The 20004-nt window shown below is 43.7% G+C and overlaps 1 protein-coding gene across 3 annotated transcripts in view; it reads left to right on the top strand.

The window, feature by feature from the left end:
- Nucleotides 1–20004, top strand: part of LOC139367443 (carbonic anhydrase-related protein 10) — a 316705-nt gene that overhangs the window by 18882 nt on the left and 277819 nt on the right. For all 3 annotated transcript variants that reach the window (XM_071105649.1, XM_071105648.1, XM_071105650.1), the window contains one exon: nucleotides 9549–9623. In XM_071105649.1, coding sequence (XP_070961750.1) covers nucleotides 9549–9623 — 75 coding nt within the window. The remainder of the gene's footprint in view (nucleotides 1–9548; nucleotides 9624–20004) is intronic.

The raw sequence follows: 20004 nt of genomic DNA, 5'->3' as shown, positions 1-20004 counted from the left end.
AAAGTTCGATTTTGGGTCCAAAACTGTTCAGTTTATATACAGTATGTTACCCCTTGGCAGCGCTATCAGAAAGCACAACATTGATTTTCACTGCTATGCAGACAATACACAACTTTACATTTCTGTGTCACCGGAGGATTTTAGCTCCACTGATAAATTATTAGAATGTATTAGTTATTTAAATAGCAAAATCAAGAAATGACCAAGTGAACTTGTTCTTGGAGCCAAAGCACTGAAAGAGAATCTGGCAATACATTTTAATTCCCAGGCAATAAGGATGAAACGAGGTAAAAAATATAAAAAAATGTTTGTAAATCGAGGTGTTATTTTAGATTCTGAACTAAGTTTCGAATCACACATTAGTAATGTGACCAAAATAACTTTTTACCAGCTGAGGGACATTGCCAAGGTGTGGCCGTTTCTCTCTCAGGCTGATACAGAGAAACTCACCCATGCTTTTATTACAAGTATGCTTGACTACTGTAATGCTCTCCTGTCTGGTCTACCCAAGAAAGCCATTGGTCAACTGCAAAACATACAGAATGCTGCAGCACGGGTACTGACCAAGACCAGACGGGGACAGACATTACACCGGTTTTAAGGTCTCTGCACTGTAAAACATACAGAATGCTGCAGCACGGGTACTGACCAAGACCAGACGGGGACAGACATTACACCGGTTTTAAGGTCTCTGCACTGTAAAACATACAGAATGCTGCAGCACGGGTACTGACCAAGACCAGACGGGGACAGGCATTACACCGGTTTTAAGGTCTCTGCACTGGCTGCCTGTGAGTTTTAGAATTAATTAAAAAAATATTCTATTGGTTTTTAAATCAATCCACAATTGTGCACTCCAATACATGTCAGACATGATTTTAAGTTATGTACCCAGTAGGTCCCTCAGGTCCTCTGGCACTGGCCTTTTAACCATCCCAAAGCCTAGGACCAAGAGGCATGGAGAGTCAGCCTTTAGTTATTATGCCCTCGGCCTCTGGAATAACCTGCCAGAGAACTTGAGGGGGACCAAGAGGCATGGAGAGGCAGCCTTTAGTTATTATGCCCCCAGCCTCTGTAATAGCCTGCCAGAGAACCTGAGGGGGACCAAGAGGCATGGAGAGGCAGCCTTTAGTTATTATGCCCCCAGCCTCTGTAATAGCCTGTCAGAGAACCTGAGGGGGACCAAGAGGCATGGAGAGGCAGCCTTTAGTTATTATGCCCGCAGTCTCTGTAATAGCCTGTCAGAGAACCTGAGGGGGACCAAGAGGCATGGAGAGCCAGCCTTTAGTTATTATGACCCCAGCCTCTGGAATAGCCTGTCAGAGAACCTGAGGGAGACCAAGAGGCATGGAGAGGCAGCCTTTAGTTATTATGCCCCCAGCCTCTGTAATAGCCTGTCAGAGAACCTGAGGGGGACCAAGAGGCATGGAGAGGCAGCCTTTAGTTATTATGCCCGCAGTCTCTGTAATAGCCTGTCAGAGAACCTGAGGGGGACCAAGAGGCATGGAGAGCCAGCCTTTAGTTATTATGACCCCAGCCTCTGGAATAGCCTGTCAGAGAACCTGAGGGGGACCAAGAGTCATGGAGAGACAGCCTTTAGTTATTATGCCCTCAGCCTCTGGAATAACCTGTCAGAGAACCTGAGGAAAGCAGAAACTGTGGACATATTTCATCTGAAAACAGCTTTTAGCTTTGCTTTTTCTTCAGGTGGTTTTTAGTTGTTCAGTTTGAGTCATTCTTTAGTTTTTCATCTTATGTTTGTTGTGTAGTAAATATTTACGCTTTTATTGTCATTGCTTTTTATTCGTTTTTTCCTGTAAAGCACATTGGATTGCATTCCATGTCTGAAATGCTGTATAAATAAAGCTTGATTTAATTTGATTGGGCCAGGCTGCTGTAGGCCGGACACACAGGGACTCCTGAGTATGGAAACCACTTAGCTAACGATGAAAGATATCTATCATTTTACCGTATGCATCCCTCCATCCCTTCCTCCCATCCCCTTCCTCCCATCCCTCCCTCCCTCCCATCCCTCCCTCCATCCCATCCCATCCCTCCCCCTCTGTCCATCTCATCCTCTCCCTTTCTGAGTCCCGTCTGCATATCCTTTTATAGATTGGAGACATTTCCTTTTTGCTTATGTCAGTAAGTGTGTTTCTGGGCCACAGCCAAGCGGTGTGGGAAATGTAACATAACTTTTCTGCAGTCCTGCTCTCTCTCGCTCTCTCTCTCTCTCCCTCTCTCTCTTTCTCTGTCTCTCTCCCTCCCTCTCTCTCTCTGTCTCTCTCTCTCTATCTCTCTCTCTCAGTCTCTCTCTCTCTGTCCTCTCTCTCTCTCTGTCTCTCTCTGTCCTCGCTTTCTCTCTTTCCCCCTCTCTCTATCTCTCTCTCTCTCTCTCTGTCTCTCTCTGTCCTCGCTTTCTCTCTCTCCCCCTCTCTCTATCTCTCTCTCTCTCTCTCTCTCTGTCCTCGCTCTCTCTCTCTGTCCTCGCTCTCTCTCTCTTTCTGGCAGCCAATCATTCTAGAATGTTTGACATTATCACTGTCTGCCTCAGAATAATTAACAAGCTTTTAGTCCCATTAGACATGACAAAAGCAGAGAAAAATATTATGACAAGTGGTTCCATTCACAAACCCAGTTCCGCTAAACAGAATTGATTCTGCAGAAAACATGTTCACTAAGCAAAGAGTGTCTGGCCCAAGATTAATGCCCTTCTGCTCTTTGAAAAGTAGCTTATCAAAAGACAAATCATAAGATTCCAGCATCTTTATCATCTCTGTTGTGTGCAGATGTGGGCCTTCTGTCAATTCAGAACGGTTGACTAAATCAGTCAGTGCTTCTCAGTTCTCTCCTCAGGAACCCCCAGCTGTTCCAGAGATAGTTCACTAGATTCAACTTGTCAATTAACACAACAATAACACGGAATTTTAGCAATATAATATGGCTGACCAGAAGAAAAAAAACTGTATGCTTCTTCAAATGGATTGACCGATTTGAGAAAGGCTCTTTATAGAACCATTCTCCAAAAATGTTCTATAAAGAACCATAAAACAGTGTTCTATATCCCCCAAAAAGGGATGTAACCAAAGCGGAAGCCTTTTTTTGGTGCTCTATAGAACCTTTTTGGAGAATGCACACACACACACACACACACACACACACACACACACACACACACACACACACACACACACACACACACACACACACACACACACACACACACACACAGAAACACACACACACACACACACACACACACACACACACACACACACACACACACACACACACACACACACACACACACACACACACACTCACTCACTCACTCACTCCCTGGTGGTACTTCCTGATGAGACACATATAGGATTGTTCTGGAGCCAGGGGTGAAAGTAAGCCAGTATGTTCCGGTACGGCGTCCATGCAAAATAAATAGTGGGATACGCCGTACCGGTAAAACAGCCTAATTCGCTTATTCTTGTCTACACATAAATAAATAATATAATTCAAAATAGGCTACTACACCAGAAAGCATGATTTGGCCACAGAGGATTGTTAGCGTCTTTAAGAAAAGCTGTGGATTGTTTTAAATCGCATGGCAGCGCACACTGACCCAGCCAGGCATATCGCAATATTTAAAATACAATTGCCTGTACATACTCACTGTCTTTATCATTGGGGGCCAATTTTGTATTTTATTTTGGTCAAAAATGTCCTCCTCCATGTTAGATGGACGTCATATTGTTTTTCTGTCTCCCCTTTTCGTCGGCCAATTATATGGATCAGACAACATTGTTTTTATTGATCTGTTTGTCGGTGTTAGCAGAGTAGGCTACACTGTCATTTTTGTGGTATTCAAAAACAAATGTGTGCGCACTTGGGTATCTCTTACGGGTAAGAAATTAAATCTACATTCACCCATGGCAAGAGCATCTTATTTACACCTTACACGTTGAATTCACTGCAAAAGTGTTATTAGAAGCAAAGCTATAGAAGGATTGGAAGGATTGGTCCTTCGAGCCGGATAGCCACATTGTTCAACAATTGTTTACTATAACGTTTACATTTTAAACTTTTAGCACTGCAATTGTGTCTCAGTGACTCAGACACTCTGGCATCAAGGTCAGTGTTTACTTCAGCTTCATTTTACATCGGAAGGGAAAAGCAATCTATCATTTGGAGAAACCAGTCAGCAGCCAGTCAGGATGGCTAAGATCCAGGTTTGGGATGCTGTTCAACACCCACAGGGAGGTAAAACTTCAGACTTTCTGCCAGGCGTGGTTGTTGTTGATTGTCAAGTCGATTGCCTGGGAGAAAATAGGTATTCTGGACTCCAGTATCCACCCCCTCCACCCCCTATCCCCTCTGGGAAATTTAACCACTCTCCTGCGTTATTCTAGCCAGACTACTCTTCGTTGGGGGGGGGGGGGGGGGGGGTAAGAACCACCCCCTCCACCTACTTCCATTAAGCAGAGGCAGCCTCTAGACCCCCCCCCCCCCCCCCCCCCCCAGCGAATGAACAAAACAAGTTGAGGTGTAAAAAGCAATATCCCCCAAGCTCGCCTTGGTAATTCTGGGTCCCAACCCTCCCTTTGTAGCAAAACCTTTACCTAATCATCTCAATTATAGAGTATAGCCCTTCTCTAATCTGGGATTTGTACTGCAGTTCACACAACATGACCAAATGTATGACCAAAAGAGACATGAAGTGGTTTCAAGTTTCAGTGTCATGTGCACAAGTACAGTGAACTGCCTTTCTTGCAAGCTCCAAACCAGTAATCAATATCAAGGGTTAAGGGGATAGGGATACTGGAATATAGAGGTAAAGGGGTAAAATGGGGTAAAATGACTAGGCATCGGGATATAAGATAAATAGAGTAGCAGCAGCATACATTTTGATGATATGATTCTCCATGAAAAATAAAATAAAAGGGTCAACACAGATAGTCCATGTAGCCATTCTGTTAACTATTTAACAGTCTTATGGTTTGGGGAGGCTGTTGGTGTCAGACTTGATGCACCGGTACCACTGGCCTTCCTTTCACACCACCTGATATAGAGGCGCTGGATGACAGGGACCTCAGCCCCAGTGATGTAATGGGCTGTCCTCACAAGCCTTTGTAGCGCCATTCGATCGAGGGCGGTGCTGTTGCCATACCAAGCCGTGATGCATCCAGTCAAGATGCTTTCACCGGTACAGCTATAGATCTTTTGGAGGATTTGAAGTCCAATGCCAAACCTTTTCAACCTCCTGAGGGGGAAGAGGCACTGTCGCGCCTTCTTGAGTGGACCATTTTAAGTCCTTAGTCATTTGGACATAGAGGAACTTGAAGCTCTCGACTCATTCCACTGCAGCCCTGTCGATGTGGATGGGGTGTGCTCGCTCCCCGTTTCTTGTAGTCCACCATCAGCTCTTTGGTCTTACTGGTGTTGAGGGAGAGGTTGTTGTCCCAGGAACCATAGTGCCAGGTCACTGACCTCCTCCTTGTAGGCAGTCTCAGTGTCACCGGTGATCAGACCTACCACCATTGTGTCATCAGCAAACTTGATGATGGTGTTGGAGTTGTGCATAGCCATGCTGTCAAGGGTGAACAGGGAGTATCGGAGGGGACTGATCACGCACCCCTGAGGGGGCCCTGTGTTGAGGATCAGCGTGGTTGATGCGATGTTGCCAACCCTCACCACTTGGGGTTGGCCCGTCAGGAAGTCCAGGATCCAGCTGCAGAGGGAGGTGTTCAGTCTCGTGGTCCTAGGCTTGGTGACGAGCTTGAAGGGACAATGGTGTTGAACGCAAGCTGTAGTCTATTACAACATTCTCACATACGGCACCAGTCAAACGTTTGGCACACTTACTCATTCAAGGGTTTTTCTTTATTTTTTTTACTATTTTCTACATTGTAGAATAATAGCGAAGACATCTAAACTTTGAAATAACATATTTGGAATCATGTTGTAAATTAAAAAGGATTCAAAGTAGCCACCCTTTGCCTTAATGACAGCTTTGCACACTTGCCATTCTCTCAACCAGCTTCACCTGGAAAGCTTTTCCAGCAGTCTTGAAGGAGTTCCCACATATGCTGAGCACTTGTTGGCTGCATTTCCTTCACTTTGCGGTCCAACTCATCCCAAACCATCTCAATTGGGTTGAGATCTGGTGATTGTGGAGGCCAGGTCATCTGACGCAGCCCTCCACACTCTCCTTCTTGGTCAAATAGCCCTTACACAGCCTGGAGGTGTGTTGGGTCATTGTCCTGTTGAAAAACAAATGAAAGTCCCACAAAGCTCAAAGCAGATGGGATGGCGTATTCCTGCAGAATACTGTGGTGGCCATGCTGGTTAAGTGTACCTTGCATTCTAAATAAATCACAGACAGTTTCACCAGCAAAGCACCCCCACACCATCACACCTGCTCCTCCATGCTTCACGGTGGGAACCACACTTGGGGAGATCATCTGTTCACCTACTCTGCATCTCACAAATTCACAGCGGTTGGAACCAAAAATGTCATTTGGACTCATCAGACCAAAGGACAGATTTCTACTCGTGTTTCTTGGCACAAGCAAGTCTCTTCTTCTTATTGATGTCCTTTAGTAATGTTTTTTTTGCAGCAATTCGACCATTCAACCAGTCTCCTGTGAACAGTTGATGTTGAGATGTGTCTGTTACTTGAAATCTGTGAAGCATTTACAGTGCCTTGCGAAAGTATTCGGCCCCCTTGAACTTTGCGACCTTTTGCCACATTTCAGGCTTCAAACATAAAGATATAAAACTGTATTTTTTTGTGAAGAATCAACAACAAGTGGGACACAATCATGAAGTGGAACGACATTTATTGGATATTTCAAACTTTTTTAACAAATCAAAAACTGAAAAATTGGGCGTGCAAAATTATTCAGCCCCCTTAAGTTAATACTTTGTAGCGCCACCTTTTGCTGCGATTACAGCTGTAAGTCGCTTGGCACATCGAGAGACTGACATTTGTTTCCCATTCCTCCTTGCAAAACAGCTCGAGCTCAGTGAGGTTGGATGGAGAGCATTTGTGAACAGCAGTTTTCAGTTCTTTCCACAGATTCTCGATTGGATTCAGGTCTGGACTTTGACTTGGCCATTCTAACATCTGGATATGTTTATTTTTGAACCATTCCATTGTAGATTTTGCTTTATGTTTTGGATCATTGTCTTGTTGGAAGACAAATCTCCGTCCCAGTCTCAGGTCTTTTGCAGACTCCATCAGGTTTTCTTCCAGAATGGCCCTGTATTTGGCTCCATCCATCTTCCCATCAATTTTAACCATCTTCCCTGTCCCTGCTGAAGAAAAGCAGGCCCAAACCATGATGCTGCCACCACCATGTTTGACAGTGGGGATGGTGTGTTCAGTGTGATGAGCTGTGTTGCTTTTACACCAAACATAACGTTTTGCATTGTTGCCAAAAGTTCCATTTTGGTTTCATCTGACCAGAGCACCTTCTTCCACATGTTTGGTGTGTCTCCCAGGTGGCTTGTGGCAACATTTAAACGACACTTTTTATGGCTATCTTTAAGAAATGGCTTTCTTCTTGCCACTCTTCCATAAAGGCCAGATTTGTGCAATATACAACTGATTGTTGTCCTATGGACAACTCTCTCCCACCTCAGCTGTAGATCTCTGCAGTTCATCCAGAGTGATCATGGGCCTCTTGGCTGCATCTCTGATCAGTCTTCTCCTTGTATGAGCTGAAAGTTTAGAGGGACGGCCAGGTCTTGGTAGATTTGCAGTGGTCTGATACTCCTTCCATTTCAATATTATCGCTTGCACAGTGCTCCTTGGGATGTTTAAAGCTTGGGAAATCTTTTTGTATCCAAATCCGGCTTTAAACTTCTTCACAACAGTATCTCGGACCTGCCTGGTGTGTTCCTTGTTCTTCATGATGCTCTCTGCGCTTTTGACGGACCTCTGAGACTATCACAGTGCAGGTGCATTTATACGGAGACTTGATTACACACAGGTGGATTGTATTTATCATCATTAGTCATTTAGGTCAACATTGGATCATTCAGAGATCCTCACTGAACTTCTGGAGAGAGTTTGCTGCACTGAAAGTAAAGGGGCTGAATAATTTTGCACGCCCAATTTTTCAGTTTTTGATTTGTTAAAAAAGTTTGAAATATCCAATAAATGTCGTTCCACTTCATGATTGTGTCCCACTTGTTGTTGATTCTTCACAAAAAAATACAGTTTTATATCTTTATGTTTGAAGTCTGAAATGTGGCAAAAGGTCGCAAAGTTCAAGGGGGCCGAATACTTTCGCAAGGCACTGTATTTGGACTGCAATCTGAGGCTGGTAACTCTAATGAACTAATCCTCTGCAGCAGAGGTAACTCTGGGTCTTCCATTCCTGTGGCGGTCCTCATGAGAGCCAGTTTCATCATAGCGCTTGATGGTTTTCGCAACAGCACTTGAAGAAACTTTCAAAGTTCTTGAAATGTTCCTGATTGACTGATCTTGTCTTTAAGTAATGTTTCTCTTTGATTTTTTTTAGCTGTTCTTGCCATAATATGGACTTGGTATTTTACCAAATAGAGCTATCTTCTGTATACCAACCCTACCTTGTCACAACACAACTGATTGGGACAAACACATTAAGAAGGAAATTCCACAAATAACATGGCACACCTGTTATTTGAAATGCATTCCAGGTGACTACCTCATGAACCTGGTTGAAAGAATGCCAAGAGTGTGCAAAGCTGTCATCAAGGCAAAGGGTGGCTACTTTGAAGAATTTTAATTATAAAATATATTTTGATTTGTTTAACACTTTTTTGGTTACTACATGATTCCATGTGTGTTATTTCATAGTTTTGATGTCTGCACTATTATCCTACATGTAGAAAATAGTGAAAAATAAAGAAAAGTATGAGAAAGAGAGTTGGTGTGTCCAACATGTTGACTGGTAATATAGCTATTCCTCTTATCTAGGTGGTTGAGGGCAATGTGCAGTTCAATTGACATTTCGTTGTCTATGGATCTGCTGGGGCGGTATGCACATTGGAGTGGGTCTAGGGTGTCTGGGATGACAGAGTTGATGTTTGCCATAACCATCCTTTCAAAGCACTTCATGATTACAGATGTGAGAGCTACAGGGTGATAGTCATTGTGGCATGAAACCTTAGAGTTCTTAGGAACAGGAATGATGATAGTCATTTTAAGACGCGGGGATTACAGACTGGGACAAGGAGAGGTTGAAAATGACCTTGGATATGCCTGCCAGTTTATCTGCGCATGCTCTGAGAACGCGCCCTGGAATACCGTCCATGGTGTGCGTGTGTATGTGTGAGTGTGAGTGTGTATGTGTAGGATTTATAACCTGAGGATGTGTTTGTTCTCAGCATGTCTTCAGGGAGGCCTCTAGCTGAGAAGGTTAGCAAGGTTGGCTAGAAAGGAAGGGGATCATAACGGAACATCTCCTCGAAGGAGTCGGTGACGTGAACACCGGGAGCGAATATTGTCTCTCTTGTCTCAAATGAACGTTCAACTGATTGTTGTCTGTTTCCTGCCTCTCCGACAGCTCAGCCAAATGCACCTAAAATACATGATGGATGGTGGGCATACAAGGAGGTGGTTCAGGGGAGCTTCGTACCAGGTAAGAATCCCTATACTGTACTGTATACAGTTAAGACTGATGTTTATTTTCTATAAGCTTGAACTATAGCTTTTTCTCCCCAGTGTGAAGTGTGAAGAACATTGCATTTTTTCTGTTTTCATAACTCGACTACCTTGCCAGTGGCGCTGTTTTTAATTCTTACAAGACTTTTGTTGCCCTTGTCGTCTAGCTGATGTTGTTTTGTCGCTGATTGACTGGCAGGTTTACAAGGGCCTTTCTTTCTACCTCGTTCATTTCCTTCTATGTGTACCCATCACAACAATTATTTTCCAAGATTGTATTTTTCTTCTGCTGAGCTGTTGAGGGCTTTTGATGACGCTGCAGGTGTGTGTGTGTTGTGTTGCATGCAGATGTGTTCTTTTAAATGAGTGCAGAGCTGGGATGATAAAGCAACAACTACCCACACTGCCATTACCTTCCTTTTACCCAAGCATTTTGTGCATGTCGGTAATTTTCGGTGATTTTGCTACACAGCGTTCCTGTAGATTGTTCTAAAACCATTATTTGGTCAACAGTAATAGCCTATGCATTATGTTGATTCCTACTATTATGTGAAAGTATCTGCTTGTTCCCATTTCACTGTCAGCTGCTGTATGAGCGAGCCTCTCTCACTCCCTCTCACTGTGCGCACGGAGGAAGTGATTCCGTCTGAGGAGCACAAGCACATGACAGTTGCTCAAAATGTAATTGCGGGAAAAAGACAGTTTATAAAGCAACTTCCGTTGTTCTAGTTACAGAGAGGAGAGTCACAGCTTTCTGTGAGTATATCATTTATTTCTCACTTAATGTTGAGTTCATGGCACCAATTTACAACCAGATTAGACTGTCATATGGTTTTGATTCGGAGAGGAGAGGAGAGTCTGGAGTATGGTTTTGATTCGCCCGCGGAGAGGAGAGTCTGGAGTATGGTTTTGATTCGGCCGCGGAGAGGAGCAGAATACACCATTTGCAGTCATTAGACCTCATCAAGTAGCCTAGGACTAGCACTGGAAGGTTTCTGTAGGACATTAGCCTGCACTTACGGATAGATGAATCAGAGTCTTTTCAGTTCTCACTTCCTCAGGTTGTGAATAATACAGCTGACATGCACAAAGATGTCGGCAAATTCTCTGAAGAGCACAAATTCAATTGGATAATTCTGGTTCTTATTTTGACAGGTTGCACATCAACATGTCAGTAATGCGTTCGCTGGATATGTTGAATGAAATAGCTTACTTTTTGAATCATAGGCTACCATCTCAGGTGTCTTTCGTTGCACTGAAAAATAGTTGGCTAGATCGCTGCCGCTAATGTAAAGTAACTGTCCATAAAAAAGAGATTATCGTTGTATTTATTGTTATCGGGCAAAATAGTTGCATTTATCACAATATGACTTCTTGTCCATATCTCCCAGCTTTAGCACCTCAACACAAAATAATGTATTATAATTTATTGTTATTGCAAAAAAAAAATTCAATATCTTGCGATATTAATTTTAGTCAATATCACCCAGCTCTATGTGTATACAAGTACATGTGAGGTGTGTTTGTGTGCGTGCATAATTAAGCATTTTCATGCTTTTTATTCCACCTGCAGGTGACCATGTACACATTATTACAGGTGTTGACTGTCAGACGGTGCTGTGTGTTTGTCAGGGACAAATGCTTTATGTTCAATATAATGTCAGCTCCTCTATCCTCACAGGCCTTCCTGTACCACTAACCACCCAGCAGCAGCTGGCACCGCTAATAAGCTAGTCATGATCCTCCTGAGCCAGGGAGGGGAGGAGACGTTTTACGTCCCTCTCTTGCCGGTCTCCGCCAGAGAGGTGCTGATAGTAGCTGATAAAGAAGGAGACTTGAAAGAAGTGAAATTTACTGGGTAAAGAAAGGGAGCTAGGGTGAGATAAGGAAGTAAGAAATGGAGCAAGGGTGAGATAAGGGTGAGATAAGGAAGTGAGATTTAAAGGGTAAGAAATGGAGCAAGGGTGAGATAAGGAAGTGACATTTACTGGGTAAGAAAGGGAGCTAGGTTGAGATAAGGAAGTGAAATTTACTGGGTACGAAAGCGAGCTAGGTTGAGATAAGGAAGTGAAATTTACTGGGTAGGAAACGGAGCAAGGGTGAGATAATGAAGTGAAATTTACTGAGTAAGAAACGGAGCTAGGGTGAGATAATGGAGTGAGATTTAATGGGTAAGAAATGGAGTTAGGGTTAGATAATGCTGAATTTGTTGATCATGCACTGTTGTTTTTATAACTAGGACTGCAGGGAGACTGGGAGGATTTGGTCGGTATTGTTTTAATGGATATTATTTTACCTTTTCAATTGTTGTCTTTGAATTTGGACGGATAAAATGGTAGCATTTAACGTTTTATATAAGGGTTTGGTTTGACAAATTCCTCAGGATGTATTTAAAAATAGATTTTTTATCATGTCTAGGGGCATGGAGATATTCTGTGTCTACTGTTACCCAACTGCAAGGCCTCCCTAGTGGCACAGCGGTATAAGGCACTGCCGTGCTTGAGGCGTCTCTGCACATCCGGATTCGATCCCGGGCTGTGTTGCAGTTGGCCGTGACCGGCGAGACCCATGAGGCAACGCACAATTGGCCCAGCGTTGTCAGGGTTAGGGGAGGCTGCCCGGAATTTCCTTGTCCCATCACGCTCTAGCGACTCCTGTGGCGGGCCGGGCGCATGCTGACACGATCCCCAGTTGTACAGTGTTTCCTCCAACACATAGGTTTGGCTGGCTTCCAGATAAGCGAGCAGTGTGTCAAAAAGCAGTGCGGCTTGGCAGGGTCGTTCTTCGGAGGACGCATGGCTCTCAATTTTCGCCTCTTCTGAGTCCATAGGGGAATTGCAGCGATGGGACAAGATTGTAACTACCAATTGGATAACCTAAAATTTGGGGAGAAAAGGGGTAAAAAAATAAATACAAATAAAATAAACCCGCAAGACGTTGAGGGTCCTGGGTCCTGGGAAGGGTCCTGGGTCCTGGGAAGGGTCCTACATCCTGGGAAAGGTCCTGGGTCCTGTGAATCCACAGGGTATTTTTGGTTTGTTTAGTTTTTGTCCATATGATTCCTCTAATGATTTCTAATGATTATTCATTGATTAGTTGCTTCAGGTTTGCTAGTGCTTGCTTGGTACAAAAATGCGCACTCTGATGGGTCCACTCCCCCGGACCAGAATTTTTTAACATTGCTGGAAAGTGGGCTCTTTGTAAGGTCATAAATGCTAACGTGATCCCATTTTTTTTGCCTTATGTCACATACAGTGGGGCAAAAAAGTATTTAGTCAGCCACCAATTGTGCAAGTTCTCCCACTTAAAAAGACGAGAGAGGCCTGTAATTTTCATCATAGGTACACTTTAACTATGACAGACAAAATGAGAAAAAATATCCAGAAAATCACACTGTAGGATTTTTAATTTATTTATTTGCAAATTATGGTGGAAAATAAGTATTTGGTCACCTACAAACAAGCACGATTTCTGTCTCTCACAGACCTGTAACTTCTTCTTTAAGAGGCTCCTCTGTCCTCCACTCGTTACCTGTATTAATGGCACATGTTTGAACTTGTTATCAGTATAAAAGACACCTGTCCACAACCTCAAACAGTCACACTCCAAACTCCACTATTGCCAAGACCAAAGAGCTGTCAAAGGACACCAGAAACAAAATTGTAGACCTGCACCATGCTGGAAAGACTGAATCTGCAATAGGTAACCAGCTTGGTTTGAAGAAATCAACTGTGGGAGCAATTATTAGGAAATGGAAGACATATAAGACAACTGATAATCTCCCTCGATCTGGGGCTCCACGCAAGATCTCACTCCGTGGGGTCAAAATGATCACAAGAACGGTGAGCAAAAATCCCAGAACCACACGAGGGGACCTAGTGAATGACCTGCAGAGAGCTGGGACCAAAGTAACCAAGCCTACCATCAGTAACACACTACGCCGCCTGCAGTGCCAGACGTGTCCCCCTGCTTAAGCCAGTACATGTCCAGGCCCGTCTGAAGTTTGCTAGAGAGCATTTGGATGATCCAGAAGAAGATTGGGAGAATGTCATATGGTCAGATCAAACCAAAATAGAACTTTTTGGTAAAAACTCAACTCGTCGTGTTTGGAGGACAAAGAATACTGAGTAGCATCCAAAGAACACCATACATACTGTGAATAATGGGGGTGGAAACATCATGCTTTGGGGCTGTTTTTCTGCAAAGGGACCAGGACGACTGATCCGTGTAAAGGAAAGAATGAATGGGGCCATGTATCGTGAGATTTTGAGTGAAAACCTCCTTCCATCAGCAAGGGCATTGAAGATGAAACGTGGCTGGGTCTTTCAGCATGACAATGATCCCAAACACACTGCCCGGGCAACGAAGGAGTGGCTTCGTAAGAAGCATTTCAAGGTCCTGGAGTGGCCTAGCCAGTCTCCAGAACTCAACCCCATAGAAAATCTTTGGAGGGAGTTGAAAGTCTGTGTTGCCCTGCAACAGCCCCAAAACATCACTGCTCTAGAGGAGATCTGCATGGAGGAATGGGCCAAAATATCAGCAACAGTGTGTGAAAACCTTGTGAAGACTTACAGAAAACATTTGACCTCTGTCATTGCCAACAAAGGGTATATAACAAAGTATTGAGATAAACTTTTGTTATTGACCAAATACTTATTTTCCACCATAATTTGCAAATAAATTCATAAAAAATTCTACAATGTGATTTTCTGGATTTTTTTTCTCATTTTGTCTGTCATAGTTGAAGTGTACCTATGATGAAAATTACAGGCCTCTCTCATCTTTTTAAGTGGGAGAACTTGCACAATTGGTGGCTTACTAAATACTTTTTTGCCCCACTGTAACTGACCTTTGCAAATGATTGTGCCCTGTCTGAGCCCTTTTTGACCCCAATTAGCTTTAGCATTTCCAAAAGGTCAACAAGGACCATCAGTATCCCCTTCTCTGAATCTTTTTAATCGGCTTTGGGGAGAAGATACTCCTAGCCACATATCTAGGATCAGCTCATCCTCCCTAGATCCTAATATTAACTATTAGAGTGCAGGGGAATACAAATCTGACCTTGGATCATTGTGTAGGGTTTACTCCATCCTATTCACTCAGTGTGCGGTCATCTTTTCAGAGAGCATTGAGATGTAGGTAGCTCTTATTGACACAGTATGGGTTAACTAAAGGTCATAGATCATTAGCTTTGAGCATCATCCGGGGTCATTCTAGGAAGCCTGGCCAAGGTATGGAGCTGTTTATCTGTTATTTATTGTTCTGTTTTTATGTCATCCCCCCCTTCTCTTTGTCCCATTTCAGCAGATTATGTTGTCCTTTCTGCTGAAAGGTGATTTTAGAGAAGATAAAACCTTTGAAGAATGGCTGGTTGCTGTGAGTTAGGATAAGGGAGGGATGGAGGAGGGAGGGGGGCCTGGCAAGATCCAAAGCAGTGGTTGAATCACCTTGAGTTGTCATGCATGGAGACAGAACATGTAATGTGGATCTGGTAGCCTGTGGAGTATAGGGTGAGAGAAAGGGAGTTGCATAAAAGTGACTGGTTAACACTCACCCTCCGTCCATTAGTCATTATGACTGTCATTTCTATTCCTTCTCTGTCCTTCCACCCCCCTCTTTCTCCGCCCACTATCTCTTTAAAATGTCCCTTGTCTGTCCTGCACCACTGGAGCAAGATGCAGGGTAGATAGAGACTCGGCTGGCCTGGCTGCCTGCTGGTTGTCTCTCTGCTGTGTAGCTGGTAGGCGTCTGATGGCTCTCTGGTGTGAAGTGTTGCGTTGAGTGCTCCAGCCATGGACTAATGAGAGTGGAGATGGAGAGGACGGGGAGAGGGAAGAGAGAGGGACAAGAAAGGAGTGAGAGAGGGTGGGTGAGGGTGATAGGAAGAGACAAGGATGGGAAATTAAGGAGAGATGGAGATGAAGGAGAGATGGAGATGATTACTCACCACGAACTGGAAGAAGCTTTTTCCTTTAACGACTCCGACGAGAAAGATATACTGCACTCCCGGGAACAGGCCCAGATCCCCGTCATTTGCCTGAAGAAAATATAGAGGAAAAGAGGGCACAGATCGGGCTGCCTTTTGAGAATCCGTAGGCGAGCGAGTAAACTCCCACTGCCATCAATTCTACTTACTAACATGCAATCATTGGAAAATAAAATGTATGATCTACAATTCCGATTATCTGTAATATCTTATGTTTCACCAAGTCTTGGCTGAACGACGACACAGATAATATAGAGCTGGAGGAATTTTCAATGCACCGGCAGAATAGAGAAGCTATGTCTGGTAAGATGAAGGGTGGGGGTGTGTCTTTTTGTCAACATCAGCTGGTGCGCGATGTCTAATATTAAAGAATGATCTAGGTATTTCTACATGTTTGATGCATACCACCATAGTCCCTGTGACCAAGGAAGCGAAGTTAACCTTCCTAAATTATTACCACCCCGTAGCACTCACGTCGGTAGCCATGAAGTGCTTTGAAAGGCTGGTCATGGCTCACATCAACAGCATCCTCCCGGATACCCTAGACCCACTCCAATTTGCATACCGCCCCAACAGATCCACAGATGACGCAATCTCAATTCCACTCCCCACTGGCCTTTCCCACCTGGACAAAAGGAACACCTATGTGAGAATGCTGTTCATTGACTACAGCTCAGCGTTCAACACCAAAGTGCCCACATAGCTCATCACTAAGCTAAGGATCCTGGGGTTAAACACCTCCCTCTACAACTGGATCCTGGACTTCCTGACGGGCCGCCCCCAGGTGGTAAGGGTAGGCAACAACACGTCTTTCACGCCGATCCTCAACACTAGGGCACCTCAGGGGTGTGTACTTAGTCTCCTCCTGTTCTCGTTGTTCACCCACGACTGCGTGGCCAAACACGACTACAACACCATCATTAAGTTTGCTAACGATACAACAGTGGTTGGCCTGATCACCAACAACGATGAGACGGCCTATAGGGAGGAGGTCAGAGAACTGGCAGTGTAGTGCCAGGACAACATCCTCTCCCTCAATGTGAGCAAGACAAAGAAGCTGATCGTGGACTACAGGAAAAGGTGAGCCGAACAAGCCCCCATTAACATCAACGGGGCTGTAGTGGAGAGGGTCGAGAGTTCAAGTTCCTTGGTGTCCACATCACCAACGATCTATCATGGTCCAAACACAACAAGACAGTTGTGAAGAGGGCAGACTGAAAAGATTTGTCATGGGTCCCCAGATCCTCAAAACGTTCTACAGCTGCACCATGGAGAGCATCCTGACCGGTTGCATCACCGCCTGGTATGGCAACTGCTCGTCTTCTGACCGTAAGGTGCTACAGAGGGTAGTGCCTACAGCCCAATACATCCCTGGGTCCAAGCTTCCTGCAATCCAGTAGTTGTCAGAGGAAAGACCATACAATTGTCAGAGACTGCAGTCACCCAAGTCAGACATTTTTCTCTGCTACCGCACGGCAAGCGGTACCGGAGCGCCAAATCTAGGACCAAAAGGCTCCATAACAGCTTCTATTCCCAAGCCATAAGATTGCTGAACAACTAATCAAATGGCCACCTAACTATTACATTGACCCCCCCTTCCATTTGTTTTGTACACTGCTGCTACTCACTGTTTGTTATCTTTGCATAGTCACTTTACCCCTACCTACATGTGCAAATTACATCTTACCTGTACCCCCGCACACTGACTCGGTACCGGTACCCCCTGTATATAGCCGCATTATTGTTATGTCTTAGTGTTCATTTTTTATTATTTTTTACTTTAGTTTATGTGGTAAATATTTTCTTAACTCTTCTTGAACTACACTGTTGGTTAAGGGCTTGTAAGTAAGCATTTCACGGTAAGGTCTACACATGTGACAAATACAGTTTTCATTTGATTTGATGCTTGGAAGACAGCTCTCCTTGGCTGAATAAGAGCAAACGTGATGTAAAATCAAACACATTACCAGCTGTAGACAGAAACGAACAGTAAGCTGTCAGTATAGTTGTTGAAGTGTCAAACAGTAAGCTGTCAGTATGGTTGTTGAAGTGTCAAACAGTAAGCTGTCAGTATGGTTGTTGAAGTGTTAAACAGTAAGCTGTCAGTATAGTTGTTGAAGTGTCAAACAGTAAGCTGTCAGTATGGTTGTTGAAGTGTCAAACATTAAGCTGTCAGTATGGTTGTCGACATTTAAGGCTCCCGAGTGGAGCAGCAGTCTAAGGCACTGCATCTCAGTGCTAGAGGGGTCACTACAGACGCTGGTTTGATCCTGGACTGTATCACAAATACCTGTGATCGGGAGTCCCATAGGGCGGTGCACAATTGACCCAGCGTCTTCCGGATTAGGGGAGGGTTTGGCCGGTGTTGGGGTATGCTCCTTGTTCCTTGTCAATCATTTGCTTATTGGTGAAATCAATAATCAGACAATATCTTTAAGTAAATCAATCAAAAACCTTTATTAATGCAATTGCAGACAGAAGTTGACAACGGGAACATAGCACGCATGTTTCAGAGTAAGTTCTGCAAAATAGGAAAGGGTCCAAGTTGCTTTAATATGCGTGCCCTTGTGATGTAACTGCCTACGTCAACACCTTCTACTCATGAGACCAAGCCCATGCATATACAGTTATACAAACTTGCAAGAGAGAACAATAGTTCCAGTGTTTTCTAAGGGCTCAGCAGCAATTTTCCACTCCCCAAGTTTCTTTATAGGGGTATGTCTAACTTGTCTCTCATCTCTTTTACTCCGCTGCAGGGTTCTGTGTCTATTAATCTCTTTTAGCCTTGAGGCACTTTCTCACAGACACCCTGTTTTGACTGCAATAACTCGCACATCTCTCAGGCCGTTTCTTATAAGAAGCAGAGACTAGAAAAGAACTGTGGAACAATATTAAACCTTATAATGCATATATATATATTGCTAATCTGTAGTCCAGGACCCTATCAATGTAGTGAGGGAGGGGTCTTATAGCACTTCCCCTTCTATTAATACAACATAAACATAATACATTATTATAATACATCAAACAGGAGCTAAATGTCTTCAATTTATCAAGTAAGATCCTGACACCAGCCCACCTTAGTGTTGTCAATAAGGAGTTATCATTTGTACCTACAACATACATTAATGACTTTGACGTCCAGATAGATCTATTCAAGTTTTTCTGTAATCTGAAATTGCGTGAGATCTTTGATAAGATTGAAACTTACAGGACTCCACTTGAAATGTCATCCTCAGTCAGATATACACATAGGTCTATCACGTTAATCAATAGACTCACCTGCCCTACCGTGAGTCATTCAGAAGATGGAGCCATCAACCAAGCTGAGGGACCTGAGAACTCTGACAGAACCACATTTAGAGCAAAAAGTTCATTTGTACCTCCCCCGAAACGTAATGCATCAATAGAAACCTTCTGCAGGATTGTTGAAAATTATATAGGTGACTTAATGAAAGACAAACAGAAACACAAATCCTTTGATAACCTGAGTAGAGATGAGAGAATGGCTCTGAAGGACTTGCAGTCAGATCTTTCCATTATCATTAAAAATGTGACAAAGGAGGAGGAAATTGTATACAAAACAAATGTGACTGTGTGAATGAATGTCGCCGACAACTATCTTAAGGTGACTTCTATCACAAACTGAATCATGACCCTACCCTAGAATTCCATCACAATATCACATCCACAGTGGAAAGTTGTTTGGAATTAGGACAAATTACCCAAAAATAATTTGAATTTCTATGTGTGAAATTTCCTAAGATACCAACCTTTTATTCAGTCGCTAAATTACACAAACAACTGTCTCCTCCCCCCGGTAGAACCATTGTAGCAGCAATTGACTCTGTGACATCAAACATTTCTAAGTATGTGGATCACCACATTAAACCGTTGCTTGAGAATCTTCCATCTTATGTCAAAGACACTAGTCAAGTGATCTCATTCATAGAGGGCTAAGGAAGGATACCACCCTGCTGGCCACTTTTGATGTGGAGAGCTTGTACACCAACATCCCACACACTGGAGGCTTGCAGGCACTGCAGCTCTTCCTTCAGCAGAGAGACTCTACCCTTTCTCCATCCAATGATTGCCCCTTGCAACTCGCTGAACTGGTATTATCCAATAACTACTTAATCTGTGAGTCAGACTGTTTCTTTCATATTCGGGGAGTAGCCATGGGTTCCCCTTTTCCCCCAACTATGCAAACCTGTATGTGGGACAATTTACGGAAGCACTCATTGACAAAACAGAGACACAGCCCTACTTTTTAAATCGTTCTATGGAAGATACATAGAGTTGAAGTCCGAAGTTTACATACACTTAGGTTGGAGTCATTAAAACTTGTTTTTCAACCACTCCACAAATTTCT

This window comes from Oncorhynchus clarkii, chromosome 16 (genome assembly GCF_045791955.1).
Source record: "Oncorhynchus clarkii lewisi isolate Uvic-CL-2024 chromosome 16, UVic_Ocla_1.0, whole genome shotgun sequence".
Taxonomy (NCBI): Eukaryota; Metazoa; Chordata; class Actinopteri; order Salmoniformes; family Salmonidae; genus Oncorhynchus; species Oncorhynchus clarkii.
The sequence above is the reverse complement of the archived record's forward strand: the minus strand, read 5'-3'. Positions and strand labels throughout refer to the sequence as shown.